Raw genomic sequence first — 16725 nt, 5'->3', positions numbered from 1 at the left:
TTCCGAGAGGCCACATTCTGGTCTGTTTTTGCTTCAGAACTTCCAGTATTTTGGTTCTGTTATATAATATTAACAAGGTACTATCTTACAGGATTTCCTTTGGATTTTGCTCTAGGCACTCTATTCTCTGTTCCATCCCTTCCTCATTACCATCTGTTATTAGGCCTTGTGCTTATTTTACCAAAACCTCACTATTCTTCCCTATTACAAGAAAAGAGGTCAACCTTTAGCACCAGAGTTAGGACTCTGCATTATAGTAATTATTTGGGGAAAAAACAATATTTGCGGAGAAACCACCATGAACATGTATAATGTAATTTGACAGAGTCAATATATGGACAAGTTACTGCAATTTTCTTGGCAATATTTCAGAAGTAGTTTACCATTGTCTTCTTCCTAGGGCTGAGAGAGAGTGACTATTCAAAGGCACTCAACTGTTTCCAGATTAAGACAGAACTAGAATTCACAGTCCCCTTGCTACTTTCTAGTGCCTTTAACCACTATACCAAACTGGCTCTTGACATAAACATATACTAATGGACACAATTAATTGTAACGTATGCAGAATAGGAAGATTTACAGTTGAAATTAGAAACCTGAGAAAGTGAGACAAACCGAAATGTAAAGATTTATCTCTGTAAATGGAAAATAATGTGTGACTGACCATATTTATTATGGGTCGACCAGTTAAAATGTGTAATATAATTACATAGGTATCAATTGGACCAAAATGACAAATACTGGATTTGGATAAGAGATACAAGTCTGTGGTTGGTTAGTACTTGAAAAGTTACCCTTTTTTTGACCAAATGTACTTCACAATTTACAAAAAGCAATGGAATAGAGATATAACCAATAAAAAGATTTTATTTTGTTAGACGTTAGTTAATTATATTAAAGATCAATCTTCAGTATCGAAAACTTCTTAAGTATCAGCCATGATTAATTTCATTTATAAAATGAAGTCTGATTAATTAATATCAATTACAGTATTATGAAAGTGATTTAGACATTATTTAACCAGCGATAACAAAAAGTCCAAATACCAAACCTCAAAGTTTTTGCACTGTTGAGGAAGTGAAGTTTGTTCCACCCAATTATATGTGGATCAGAAACCAAGTTCAATGCATGGTTTCAAGGAGAAAAGTTGCCTTTCAAACGGAGAATGACTGACTTTTTGTTACTTCAAGAAAGTATATTGCAATAGTATAATGAAGAACAAAAAATTACAGATATTCCTTGACTATGAACATTTGTTTTACTTAGTTAAAAGAATGGATATAATCTCCTAATAGCACAATACCAATTTTAGGAGAAAAGAATTTCACAGACATGTTTACAGTACAAAGAAAAAAAAAGACTAAAAAAGTGGAAGAAACTTATTGTGAGGAAAAATCTGCTAAAAATTTGGAACCTTCTAAGAATAAGGATAAATCTTGCAATTTCACCATTAATATCAACTGCTTTTTATTTCAAGGATAATTACAACAAGAACAGTCATATATGCCAAAATGCATAACCAAATTCAGAAAATAGATTAAAGACATGGCATGAATTGATTAATAACAGTTGGTATTTACCATGGTTAAAGTTTAGAATTTATTTAGAAATAAATAGAACAATAAAAAGTGATCTCAAGAAGAAAGCACGTTAAGAAAGATGTTTAAAGTGCTTTTACAGAAATAAAATAATCTGTTGGGACACATCTATAAATTGTTATTGAAATATGATGCAGACACAGAACAAATTAGAAACTGTATGATTAAATGGATGCAAAACTTCAAAGATGCAATTACAGCAGAACAATGGGAAGGGTTATAGGAAAAAAAATGTATTCCAGCCCACAGTTGGAGATGATAAATAAGATGGATAAATCATACATCATAATAAATGCTGGACATACCACAATAAAAAAAGGAATATTCTACTACATGTGGTGGTTATGCTTAAAAAAAAAATACCCCCACAACCAGAAGTATTAGAAGAGAATACACTGAAATGTTCAGAAAATTTAAAAAATAAAAATTTGAAATGAAACCACAAATGTTTTATAAAGTACATGCTAACAAAAATAGCATCCAGTTGGGACAACATTAGAAAAGTGAAATTTTGTTTACAATACAAGAATGGGAGATCAACATTGGAGATTATGCAATAATGGCACAACATATAAGGTAAAGGTTAAAGTTCCCCTCGCACATACGTGCTAGTCGTTGCCGACTCTAGGGGGTGGTGCTCATCTCCGTTTCAAACCCGAAGAGCCAGCGCTGTCCGAAGACATCTCCATGATCATGTGGCCAGCATGACTCAAAGCCAAAGGCTCATGGAACGCTGCTACCTTCCCACCAAAGGTGGTCCCTATTTTTTCTACTTGCATTTTTACGTGCTTTCGAAACTGTTAGATTGGCAGAAGCTGGGACAAGTAACGGGAGCTCACCCCATTACACGGCAGCACTAGGGATTCGAACCGCTGAGCTGCTGACCTTTCGATCGACAAGCTCAATGTCCTAGTCCCTGAGCCATAATCAAATATTCATATATAAAATAATATAATAATATTCATAATTCAAATTCAAGTAGGAACACCTCTGTTACCTAAAATACATCACATAGCAAAGAAAGCTCAGACATTTGGAATATAATTTTAAGAAAAAAATATGGTGTTATGGGATGAATTTTAAAAAAAGATGAAATTATTTAAAAAATATAAACAACCAGCTTTAACTCTTTAAGAAAAGGACAAATACTTACGTATTGATTAGTGGATAGGGATAATGGAATGAAAGGTTAAAGTGAGCTATTTTATAGTTCCCTTTAAAAAATTTTTTTAATATTTGAGGATTTTTTAAAAATTCTGTTTATTTTCTTTATCTCTACTAATTTTTGCTGTCAATATATGAAATGACCATGCTTATAATAAAGCTTCTAAAGAGGAGAAAAATAAATAAATATTTATTGCAGAAATAGGTGCCCTGTTTACAGATTTCATTGAACAGATGTCCATTGAACAATGAAAATTTGTTTCATTGAACAAATATCCAGTACAGACATTTATTAAATACATTTGTTAAATTATAAAGCTTATGCACTCTGATCATATAAACTATATTACAGATCAATTCATTTATTTGGTACATGGTATATCACTTGTACTTACTGCAGAAGTATTTTTGTTTGTGCCTTTTTGAGGCATCCCTTTCCCCTTACCTCATATCTGAGGCTTGTATGTTTTGATTTGAGCCCTCAAAGATGGAGATATAACCTAAAGGTTTTTCTTTCTTTACTAGAGCACTTTCTTTCAAAGAGTGGAGGGGACTGCACTTTTATTCATCAGTTCATAGAGTGTCAGAGTGAGTACACAGCATTCATCACATTCACTAAAAAGTCTGTCCTATATAGAATGGGAATAGTGATAATTTTGTTGAGCAAAAAAGCAATGACAAGCTTTAAAAAAAATTGATTACATCGGTTTAAAAATCTCAGGTCTCTTTAATTAACAGAATATTTTAGTTCACACGTTTAAAGGTGAGCAACTATAATAGCTATGTAGTGCTGTGGAAATACAACCTGTAGTCTGAGTAAAATATGCAATATTAATAACTATCGAATACCAGTGATAGGCAATAAAGTATGAGAGAACTTTATTTTCTCCCAACTCATGGTCTCCAGGTTTCTAGCCTGATGCTTTAACCACTATATCAAACTGGCTGTTGAATCTGCTTGTAAAATCTATTAATTAAAATCTTAATACCACTTGTATATTTAGGATAGATACGGCATACACCAAAACATTCAGCACAAGCTGATTATTCTTTGGAAATACATGGCCCTGATTTATATCACAGTTTAATCACAGTTCATTTTTCTAGACTTAGAAGAATTAAACCCCTTGATGTTTTTGGGCATAAGAAAAACTGTCAGAACCAGTAGTTAGCATTAGAGGACAAGAAAAAAAGTTGTAAGTCAGATTCATCGTGGTATGGTATGGGAAACCATCAAATATAATTAGAAGCAAAAAGATGGGGAGGGAAAAGGGTAAATAACAAAACTATCATTATAGACTATCAATAGTGAAATCTCTTACATCAAGCAATTATTGTTGATGATAATGTTGATGATATGTTTTAATATTACATGAACCAAAGTGTAAAGAAAACAGAATTTTAAAAAGTGTCTGTTATTGACCTATATATGTAATTATAATTATTATGTACATCTAATATATTTTAGTTACTCTATTAAGCAAAACTAGATGAAGGAAAATAGAGATAATTACGATTTATAATACTTTCCTTGTAGTTCTAAGAACTTACGTAAGTAAGCAAATGCCTTAGTGCAAACTAAAAATACAAAATGTTCATTTCTTAGAAGTGGAGGCAAGTACAATAGCAAAATTATGGAACACTTTCAGTCATTTGAAGAGATTTTAGTGGTAGATTTAGAGAAGCAAGATACTGTACAGTCACAGAAACTTGAAAAGATTCCATTGGAATCAGATAAAATATTTCAAAGAGGTTTTTCATAAAGGTAGTCTTTGACTTAACAACTATAATTGAGCCTGAAATTTCTATTGCTAAGTGAGACAGTTGTTAAGTGAATGTTGCTCCATTTTATGACTTTGCTTGCCACAGTTATTAAGTGAATCTTTGCAGGTGTTAAAGTTAGTAGCACGGTTATTAAGTGAATCTGGCTTCCCCATTGACTTTGCTTGTCAGAAGGTCACATGACCTCAGGACATGGCAATCATCATAAATATGAACCATTTGCGAACCATCCCATTTTGATCATGTGACCATAGGGATGCTGCAGTGGTTGTAAGTGTGACAAATGGTCATAAGTCATTTTTTTCAGGGATGTAACTTTGAACAGTCACTAAATGAACTATAAGTCTAGGGCTACCTGTATGTGTGTATGCACAGTGGTTTCCCTTTAAAGCAGGGGTGTCAAACTGGATTTCTTTGAGGGCTGGAACAGCATTGTAGAGGGGGGCAGAGGGGAGACGGGACGTATGCCTCCTGCAGCACTTTTCTGGCCAAAACAGGGTGGGAGCGTGCAGTCCCGTGCGCCTCGTTTTTGTTCTCCATGGCCTCCTATTGGAGGCAGTGGAGGCCAAAAACTGGCTGCAGTGGGGGGGGGCTTACTGTGGAGGTCGAAAACGTCCCTCCCCACGGCCCAGTTTTGCCAGCAGAGGCTTCGTGGACGGGTCCTTTGATATTTCCATACTAGCACCACATGCCAGATTTAAGCATTCCGCAGGCCTTGAGTTTGACATCCCTGCTTTAAAGGTTAAGAGTCCCAATAGAAGTATGGGGACCCCTTCAAAGCAATTGCTTGGGCTTTCCAAAAGACATGGGTGATTTCACAGTTCGGGGCTATAATGATGTACCTCTTTGGAATACTTTGCCTAGCCCTAATTTCTAGATGCTGCCAGATAATAATAATGAGATAATTTGATTACAAATAAATAATTATATAAAGACAATTAAAATAAATTTGTGGAAGAAAAAATAAACTAGGCTAGTTAAACTAGTAATGGGGGGGGGGGGTTTGCGTCCCAGAAATTTAGGTCTGTGTGATGGTACATTTATATTTAAAATTAAAATCAGTTTCTAATCTCTAAGAACCATGAACCTTTGCTGCTAGTAAGAATGATATAATTTTATACATCTTAGAACACAGTTGAGAAGCTTATGGAGACATTTTTCAATTATAGTTGCATCTATATTCAGGAAAGGCATATTACACATTCACTACTCGTGGTTCTGCTATATATCAGAGGTCCTTGGTAGTCTATTCTTGAAATGGTAATACACTGTCCCAAAATTTAAAAGAAAACCCCTTAGGACTGTCATTGGAAGAATTGTTTTACCTGAATCATAAAGTAATATAAATTCTTTATGATTGAACATAAGTATCAATTCTGATCAGCATTTATTTCAGTAACTAGACTTATATATTGAAATACACCTGTTCTTTCTTAGTCTGTTTATCATAAAATCTTGAAATAATTTTGGTTATTTTGAATGTATTTTCATAGTCTTTGTGGATCACATATGAGTTTGAGCATCACATCTGCATTTGTATAGACCAGGGGTAGTCAACCTTTTTATACCTACCGCCCACATTTGTATCTCTGTTAGTAGTAAAATTTTCTAACCGCCCACCGGTTCCACAGTAATGTGCCGTGTATCGTCGTCTGCATATGCCTCTCGTGCATCGTGGATTGGGGGGGGGGCGCCGGCTACCAGCTCTGCTTGTCTGTTACAGCTGGGTGATGTGGGGGGAGATGCGCGAGGTATTCTGGGACAAGGCTCTTTTGTTTGCAGTTATTTATTTATTTAATCATATACATTTATTTAATCATATTTAATCATGCACTATAGCGCCATTTAGTTTCAGTTATGTAATGTGAACTAAACTTATGTGCGGGCAATACAAATAGTATATTTTCAGAAATTTAAATTGTCACAGGGAATTTTATGAAAACCTAATGAAAATGTTTTTAAATAATTCAGTGAATTTTTTTAAAAAAGTCAATTAAATTAAAAAAAAGGAAAGTGCTTCAGTATTGGACAAAACCCCTACCACCCACCATGGACGCTGGAACGCCCACTAGTGGGCGGTAGGGACCAAGTTGACTACCACTGGTATAGACAGACCATTGTTGAAAAAGTTCTAGAGCTGAATACTACCAATTATATTATTTACGGTCCATTCTGGACTGATAACTGATTTCTGTGGTTTTATTCTTTTTTCCCTGTTCATATTTCATACTTTGAACTATCTTTTTTGTAATTATGGCTCTTTGAGTGATCATCTGTATTCATTGAATCCTTCTTCAGTCCTGCCACATGTGCTCCACAGACCATTGCAGTTGTTATTATAAAATGAACAGGACCACACCTTTCAGAAGGTGAGGGAGAAGGGCATCTCTCTCAAATACAAAAAAACCTACAGAACAGTTCAAAAGAAGTTTTGTGCAAAAGCATTGGCATTTATGCCATCCATTTATAGCTGTAACCTTTTATTATCATTTTAAGCAAAACTATACATAGAATTGCTTAATGCCTACTAAAATTTAAAATCTTATCTGCATTTGCATCTTACAATTATATTTAATTACTCTTCAGCAGACTGTGATATTAATAAATGAATTTGTTTTGTTGAGCAAATTAATATGGAAATTTTGTTATGTTTCAGTTATTTGGTGGTCTGATTATATTTAATTTGACAATGAAAATTAGTATTTGTAAGTCTTCATAATTATTTCCACAACTTCTCGCACTTTATCATTTTCTTTTTCTGCTTGTTGTGCCTTCAACACACTACAAAATGTATATTTTTTCTACCCCATTGTCTTATGCTACAAATGGTTATGTCTTGTCCTTTTCTGATTCACCAGGTTACTACTTTCTGTCTTTGTTCTGTCCACTGATACTTCCTTTTTGTCTCTTGATCTGACTTTTCTGTCTACCTTTCTGTAGTGCTTTCCTGACTGCGTAAATAAAGAAAAAGCTACCAAACTCCTACATTTTCCCTAATTATTTTAAAGATCCCATCTACAAGCCTTTTTAGGAATATTATTCAAAATAATTAAGAAACTACCCTATTGTCTGCAATCAATTTATTACAGATTATTAGAAAAGGACATAATTATATTCTCTCCCTTCAGTTATATAAGACAAAAGCTGGAATGCTATATATTCCAACATTATAGGAATATAATATAATCAGTGACATATAAAGGGCTAGGCAAATAAAAATGGAGGAGCTGTAAGTGGGAATTGTACTACCTCTTACATCCGCCTCTTCAAAATTATTTATCTTTACTTCTGCATTCTTAGTGTCAAGAATCGACTATCAGTTAATTAGTACTACTTCTAATAAAGAAATGTGACCTATGTTCACTATGTTGAATAATACTATATTTTTGTACTAATATCTAAAATCTTTAGATAAAATTCCATAGGTGAAATCAGTTAATGTGTAAATGCATGAGCATTTCATGGGGATGGGGGACTCCATAGAAATTGTGGAATAATTATTAACAATTATTCATAATTATTAATATAAGTATTTTCTTTCTGTATAAATTATCTTTGGTACAATGGCTTAAACTCTTCTGTTCTGAAATCAAAAAGTTTAGATTTGTTGCTTTAATTTCTTTTGATAAAATATAGCAAATGGATCATGGATCAGAATGCTATCGGTGTCTATTAGATCTGATAGCTCTAAAATATTTTTATTATTACAGACAATATGCTTTAAAGCCAGATACATAATTCTACAAATGAAAAGGTCCTTTATTGTGTTGTTCTTAAGAGTTTTTCATGGGTCTTTACAGTGGTGTGATATGATAGAAACAGAATGCTGGGCTAGTAATCCTTCTATCATATGTTGCAGGATTCTGACAGCTGCTTGTTAGAGATTCTTTAATTCTTTGAACTGGGGATAGTATTTGGTGGCCTAAATGTCTTCTTCCAACATAATGAATCTATATTTTTGTGCTTCAGTTCAGTGTTTTAATATTTTACTTATGAGTAGATAATTAACACTATATTTATAATTCTTTTATTCAAGTGGAAAAGTCTGTTAATTCTTTTGCAGGGAAGTATGAGGTAATACTGCCCTGTTTAAATTTGGGCATGGAATGTAGATTAGAGACACGTACAAAGAATTTGAGCTTCGATAGTAATCCCTATTTTGTTCAGCAGACAAGCTCATGGACGAAGGACATCTTTCCAGAACGGATGAAACAAAGATACTGAAAGGTCAGACTTATTACTATATTTGTGTTTTGAAATATATATTTTATCTTCAGACCTAGACATTGGACATTTATTTCATGTCAGGGAGACATATTTGAAGAATTATGATAGACAAAATATTTGACTACTTATCACATAATCTTAAAGGGCTTCCAAATAAAATATATTATAAAATGTGAGCTTTGAATGAAGAAAAGTTTGAAGCAGACATTTTTTGCTTTGGGTTATTGTTATTTTTTTAATTTAATATTTGCAATATGGAATTAATCTAGTTTAAAACACTTGCCTTTTGCAGATTGTAGTGAATTATGTAATATTTTCACGTTCAGATTTTCTATTCAGTAAATATCAGTGATTGAATATTAGCTTGTTATGAATTAAATATTCCATTTTTAAGCTTTTGATTTTGTCAGATTTATGGCCTTTTGATTCTAGAAAATCACAGTTCAGATCCTGCCTGCATCTGCTCTCCTGTTTTTTGCAAAGTGCAGGGAGCATGCCATATTTGGAAAAGAATGCAGACAATAAATACAAGTGTAATTTAATGCTTGCATGCTAATATCTTGTAAAATGTTGAATTATTTTGCATTAATATGTAGTATATTCTACTTTGAAAATGATTCAATCATGAAATTATTAAATTTTTATTGTATCCTATATTTTATAAAACTATCCTAGAGAGAATAATATTATAAAGTATAAAACGGAATAAAGTACTAAAATATAAATACATTAGATGCCAGATCTCTTTCCTGAAAAAGAAATTAGAAAATTATCAGTGATGAGAAATTTCTCTATCCAAAACCTTGAAGATAAGGTGTTGGTCAGTGGACAAACTGACCTTGTAAGAGAGATTGCTATTCTCTTATGTTTAATATTGATAATTGAATTGAGGACTAAATCATCTTATACTAATAATAGATATTGCATTGATATGGTTTAGCAATGTATAGTGCGCTGCATTTATTAATTTTTTGGGTTCATTCTTGGCTCTGTTTGAGCTTGTATAGACTTCAACTTCCTATAAAATATTTTATGAGTTGTAACTGAGATCTAGAATTAAGCTCAAAATTTTGAAAGTTGAATCCTAAATCTGTACTAGGTTAAAACTGCAGAATTCAGATAATTTAAACAATTATAATTATCTTTTTAGCATATTTATTAGCTGTGTGTATTGCTGGCTACAAAAAAATTATGCAATCAAGATTGTAAATCCTGTAATTAAGATTGGAAAGGGATTTTGAAAATGTGGAAGAAAATTAAATAGAGTTGTATGATTCCGTTTTTCATGCCTTTGACTTAAATGACTCATCACTAGTGTATACTGAGAGACCAGTTGTTCCTTTTATTTCCATATAAGGAAGTATCAGTTACCTAACTACATGTAACACATTTAAATTAATATTTTCAAATTAATGGGCAAGCAAGGAGCATTTTTGGTTTTTTGAACTTGTTTGCAGTAAAATAATTTCATACAATAACAATATTTAAGAGCAGTAGTTCCTACCCTTATTTTAGCTCATCAAGAAACTAATGGAGAAAGAATAGATTTCCTATCAGTGTCTTTTTAAAGCATTTCATTTTAATTGCTATGTTGTTTGAAACATTATGCTATTATAGGTAATGCATCAACTTATTGTTACTTTATCCACTTGTGCTACAAAGCGGCATTTATTCTAATTGTAGCTCTTTTCTTTTCAAGGTTACAATATAGACACTGTTTTAAAATTCCTTTTCTTTGTCTTGCTTTCTTGATTTATAATCAGAATTAGCAAACAAAACAACTAATTTCTCAGTGGGGTTTACCTGGCCAAAATACAAGTTTCAGACACAAGGGCCAGGCTAAGCAACAAATGAACCAACTTCATCCTGCATGGGCTTGTTTAATATTCAATGTATATTCTGAAAGCATTTAATCCAGTTTGAAGAGGAATTTAATCCACTTGTTAGAATTTATGCTGAAAGTACAAGTATGCATATAGTTACACATTTATCTGAATGGAATTAGTGTTTATATTTTACAGAAAATCAGGCAAAAGCTAAAGAAGCTGAGCTTTCAGATACTTTAAGCCCAAGCAAAGAGAAAAGCAGTGACGACACTACAGGTATGGTTGGGCATATCTTTCAGTGAACTTGGATTACAGTGACAATTTGTAATGAGGCTTTTATGAAAAAGCAAAATTTAAAAAAATTCATTTAAAACAACTTAATTTTCTAATCCAGGTGAATTTTTATATTTTTTGCCATATACTGTTTCTGATTGATTTAAAAGTATTACTTCAAATTCTAAAATAATTTCACTTTTTTAAGATGCTCAGATGGATGATCATGAATTAAATGAACCTATTGCTAAAGTTGCTCTCTTAAAAGGTAAATCATTATTTTCTTAATATTTAATGTATTTCAATTAGGAAATAATGTAATATTGGAATTAATATTAGTTAGAAACATGGATTGAAAATTTAATTTTGTTCTCTGTCATTTGCTTTTGATGACTGTTGCTAAAGAACAAACTGGTACTTTATCTACGGTATATATGAAATGTAGGTAGAATCCAAAATAGGAGCAAATTAATTTCAGTGCACCTTATCCTCTAATTTTAATTTTGCACATGAAACATTATTTTTCTTTAATATAATGAGTCCTTAGGACAGTAGGTTTCATTATTCTCATCTCTCATAAATGAAGATTGCTATGTCAAAAGTTATAACTTTCAGTCCAAAGTCTTTTTTTATTGTTTAAAACAATAAACCAGTATTTTATTCTTGAATAATAAATTATGAAAAAAATCTGAAATGAAATATCAGCGATACTAGAATTATTTTTAAATATATGTATGAAAAACTGTATTTAAAATCTTAAGACTGCTAAGGTTAGAATTAGCAACCTGTTCCTGTCAATTTATATTTTACAACCTCTTGCATGGCTTGGCATATAGATACTTGTCTTATTCGTCTCCTAACCTTTCCCTAATTCATAATGTATAATTAATTTTATTTGATTCCTATTACTTCACAAAGTAATAGAAATTAAGCTACTGACAAAAATAATGCTTTAAAGAAAAATGTTCTTTTAGCAGATGAATTGCAGGGTGCACAATCAGAAACTGAGACTAAACAGGAAATTCAGCAGCTGCACCATGAACTGATTGAAGCCCAAGAGCTAGCTAGGACCAGTAAACAAAAATGCTTTGAATTGCAAGGTGAGATGAAGAGTCCTTTGAGCTGTAGAATTCCCAGGAAAGCATTATACACCAATACAGTGATTGAAGAGGGTATTTAAGTCTGTGATCTGTTCCTTTTTAATCTAGATGCCTGGTATATGATTATATGATACTTTCAGCCAAGGGCGGAAAGGCTGTTATTTTATCAGCACTTAATTGGGAATAAGAACTCAGAAGAACTTAATTCAGAATAGACATGTATAGTAGTATCATTTGGTTTAAGTTTTCAATAAATGTTTAGCTTAAGCAATTAAAATGGAATCGGTCATTTTCCTTGTAGTCAGTTTTTTCTTCAAAGTAAAATGATATGAATGTATTAAAAAGAGTGCATGATATTTTAAACAATTTTACACGAAGTTTATTAACTAGCACAGTAATAATTTAAATATGGTAATTTACTTACATTGGTCATGACAAAATTTTAATGACATACTAAACTAAGTAATCTGTTTAAAAACTAATACCTAATATATACTGTAACATTGATAGTGGAAGTCATAATAAATTGGTATGTTGAGTATTTTCATAATACTTACAGCTCTGTTGGAAGAAGAGAGAAAAGCATATCGATTGCAAGCTGAAGAGTCCACCAAACAAATCCAAGTTCTCCAAGGTAAAAAAAAGAATCTTCAAAAATATAATAGAAAAATATATATGTTGTCATTGAAAAGAACAGAAACTATAATAATTTTCCATACAAAATTATTTAAGTAGAATGAAATGTCTGTTGCTAAAATGGTTTGTAAAATTAACTACTGTCAGTGACAGGACATAAAAATGTTGAGAGAGGGACAGCAAAATGAATGAATAAATAAATGAATGAATGAATGAATGAATGAATGAATGAATGAATGAATGAATGAATGAATATTTAAATGAACAAGAATAATTTTTAAGGATGATTCAAATGAATGATTGCCTAGCACAGTGATGGCTGGCCTTTTCTGAACCAAGTGCCCAAAGCATGCGCATGTCTGTGTGTGAACCCCGAAATGCAACGTACACATGGGCCCCCCGTATGCGCTCCGTCTGGGGGCAGCAGAAAACAGAAGAACAGCTGGCTGGTGGAAGATGCACATGCATGCATAGCAGAGCTGAACTGGGGTGACGGCTTGTGTGCCATCAGAGAGGGTGCTGCGTGCCACCTCTGGCACACGTGCTATAGGTTCCCCATCACAGGCCTAGCATATGCTATTATTGGAGATACACTCTAAAAAACTGCTAAGCGTTATTATCAGTGTTGATTGTGCATGACATTTGCAGGTCCATATTATGTGATTATTTATTGCAAATGCTTCTGTGGCAGTTTAGTCATTTAACTTAAGTGGTTTACAATAAAACAAAGAATATTTATAGTGTATTGCAACAGTTCAAAACCAGCAGCCAGATCCAAGCTAACTCGGGTATCTCTTTCATTCATACTTCAGTCCTCAAGGGCACATTTAAAAAGCTGTGTTTCTAAAAACTTCCTGAATACCGTACTACGACAGGGGATACAGTTCTTATATCTGATAGGAGGGAATTTCAGAGGAGGAATCATACTCATCCTCCATAGTGACATTGTTATTGTTTTGAGATTAGCCAAAATTCTCTGGACATTGTCCAAGGCAAAGCTTGATATCAAATTTTATTGTGCTAGGAGAAAGCCATTATAAATAGTTGATTGATCTCTGTCAGATGACACTAGAGTCCATTTACGCTATTTCTCTTAATCGGTAGCTGGTTTATTTTATTTTGCACTTTTCACTCTTAGACCATATAAGAGTAAATATGAAACTGATTAATCTTTTAAAAATATTGCTTAATTTTTTTCATTTTCATAATTGTCTAAGGCCCTTTTAGATGTGCTGTCATCATAATAATGTTGAGTGTACATCTTTCTTACTATAATTCTTATCAAAAATCAGGCCTGCTGAAGTGAACATTTAAACTTTCTCTTTTAATTAGATTTGTAGTATTCCTATTCACAGTCAATAAACTTTGGGAAAACTTTATGTAGAGTTTCATTATTACCTTACTCTGAGAGAAAAATAAGTAGGACTACTACTACTCCATCTTTCATAGTTATATCCATTTTTATTAATACATTTTTATAACAAGAAAAAATAAAATACATAACTGTCTTGAGACTCTTTATTCTCTATAGATTATAGTTTAAGAACAATAAAATAAATTACAAATATAAGCATTAAAGGTAAATGTAAAGGTTCCCCTCGCACATACGTGCTAGTCGTTGCGGACTCTAGGGGGCGGTGCTCATCTCCGTTTCAAAGCCGAAGAGCCAGCACTGTCCGAAGATGTCTCCGTGATCATGTGGCCGGCATGACCCAAAGCCAAAGGCACACGGAACGCTGTTACCTTCCCACCAAAGGTGGTCCCTATTTTTTCTACTTGCATTTTTACGTGCTTTCGAAACTGCTAGGTTGGCAGAAGCTGGGACAAGTAATGGGAGCTCACCCCGTTACATGGCAGCACTAGGGATTCGAACCGCTGAGCTGCCGACCTTTCGATCAACAAGCTCAACATCCTAGCCCCTGAGCCACCGCGTCCCTATATAAGCTTTAGTTCTCCTTAAATAGCAGCTGCTCATTTACTTTAATAATTACAGATAAACTGCAGGAGATTGGTTGCTGTGGAAGCAAACAAACGTGCTATTTAAATAAACATAGTTATAAAGAAGGAAGGTTTGCAACAGCTGCTATAGCTTTCTTGAAGTGCACGACAAGGTTATATTATAAGTACCTGAGCTGACTTCAACCATACTGTCTTTCCAGTGCATTCTGATTATTTCTTGCCATTCACCAGAATTTTGAGAAGCTGGATTAACTCTCTTTTTTCTGATATTGTCTAGAAGTATATCTGTATAATAAAATAGATTCCAAGAAACAGATTTAAATTTAGAGGAGTTTGTGATAAATGTATAAGCTTAATATGATAGTAAACCTTAAAAATCTACTCAAAAAGCCTATATTGATATTTTTGTAATTTTGTCTAAATATTTCAAATATAACAATGAGAGACTCATAAACCTTTGTAAAAATTTATGCTACAATATCGTAATGTAATGCAAGCATTTCCTTCATCTTATATAGTAGCATTACTTCCATAAAAATATTTTACAGTTATATTTGAATAAAATGAATTTATGTACTTACAATTTTAAGATGATATAATTTCTAATAAACGTTTATAGCTCAGTTGCATCGATTACAAAAAGATATTGAATGTCTTCATGAAGAAAAAGAAAACGTGATCTCCAGTACAAGGAATGAATTGTTGAGCGCTCAGAATGAGATCCTGTTGTTGCAAGACGTGGCCGAAAAGGCCACATCAGAAAGGGACACAGATGTCACTATTTTGCAAGAAGAGCTTCAAAAAGTAAGAGCTGAGCTTGAACAATGGCGCAAAGAGGCTTCCAAATATGAAAAAGAAATTGACAGTCTGCAAGCCAGCTTTCAGCTACGATGTCAGCAGCATGAGAATCAGCAGAGAGAGGAAGCCACCCATTTACAAGGTATACACAACTGTCTTAATAATAATTTGGGTTTTGGGGCTACATTGCTTTTTCATTAACAAAAATTAGGTTAATTACAGAAATTGAGATAGAGTAAATAAATATTTGAATTTTAGTAACATTGTAGTAAAAACAGTAGTAGACTTAGTGAACTTTAAAGTTTGATACAGTAAACAATTAATTTCTTTAGTTCTTTACCGTGGTAATGCAACATGTAATTTGAGGGATTTCTGCTGTCTACAAGTTTTGTATATCACAAGTTTTGGAAAGGAAAACTTGCAAAAATCTGTAGTGCACTTTGGTAGGCCAGTAGTCAGTGTAGTTCAGATGTACAGCCATTCCATAAAAATATCCGAACCAAAACTCAAATGTCTTGTAAGGAAAAGTTTTTCAAGTATATTTTCCAGGAATTGCCCACATAAAAATACCCAGAATTGTAAATTATAAATCCTGTCATAATAACTTCAAATTAAAAGTGCATTATGTACAAAATACTGTGATTCTGGCTATGGCTTGTTAGGTAGAACTATTACTAGAATCAAAATGGATGAGTCTTAGATTTACTGTGCCACCTTGGAGACAGTATATTATCACCTAACGTAAGGTATAGAGCAGTGATGGCTAACCTTTTTGTCCTTACGTGCCAAAAGTGTGCGCGTGCCCACAACAGCACGTGCGGGCGTGTGTGCCCACACCCATAATACAATGCGCGCACAACACCCCCCCTGCACATTATTACATTGTAGGACTCTATCAGAATCTTTTCATTGTAGGACTCTATCAGAATCTTGCCCTTTTTTGAATCAAATCATTCAATTCAGATTGATATTATGGAAGAACAAACAATGATTAATTAAAAAATATTGTGGTGCTTCTTCAGACTGTGTGAATGATTTCAAATAAGGATGTACAAAATTTACTAATTCTCCAGATTGTCCCTTAGAAGTATGCCAGAACTATTCTGGATCAATGCTGTTCTGAGGCGGTTTGGTGGTTTCTGGAAACAAATTCTTTGGAATGAAGCAATTTGATACATTTTGGACATGGCATTCTGGACAAAACAGATCTATTTTGGGCTGAATTACCCATGGAATATCTGGAACCATTTTTCATTTTTAGGATTTAATTCTGGAAATTGCTGAGCCTCTCAGATCCAAAGGAGAAACAGAAAGTTTCAGAATTCTCCAGAATGTTCATTCACAAATCAGTGGCCTTTACAC

General features: G+C 33.1%; 1 protein-coding gene across 22 annotated transcripts in view; it reads left to right on the top strand.

Annotated features, from left to right (window-relative positions):
• SLMAP (sarcolemma associated protein) overlaps positions 1-16725 on the top strand; it is a 90927-nt gene that overhangs the window by 61636 nt on the left and 12566 nt on the right. For 3 of the 22 annotated variants that reach the window (XM_058166830.1, XM_058166824.1, XM_058166827.1), the window contains 7 exons: positions 3288-3350; positions 8715-8771; positions 10793-10873; positions 11079-11138; positions 11848-11970; positions 12530-12604; positions 15185-15505. In XM_058166830.1, the coding sequence (XP_058022813.1) occupies positions 3288-3350; positions 8715-8771; positions 10793-10873; positions 11079-11138; positions 11848-11970; positions 12530-12604; positions 15185-15505 (780 nt within the window). Of the gene's footprint in view, positions 1-3287; positions 3351-8711; positions 8772-10792; positions 10874-11078; positions 11139-11844; positions 11971-12529; positions 12605-15184; positions 15506-16725 lie in introns of all 22 variants that reach the window. The other 19 variants (XM_058166828.1, XM_058166819.1, XM_058166825.1 and 16 more) reach the window with 9 other exon arrangements.

This window comes from Ahaetulla prasina, chromosome 2, assembly GCF_028640845.1.
Source record: "Ahaetulla prasina isolate Xishuangbanna chromosome 2, ASM2864084v1, whole genome shotgun sequence".
Taxonomy (NCBI): Eukaryota; Metazoa; Chordata; class Lepidosauria; order Squamata; family Colubridae; genus Ahaetulla; species Ahaetulla prasina.
This window is presented reverse-complemented; position numbering and strand designations above follow the sequence as displayed.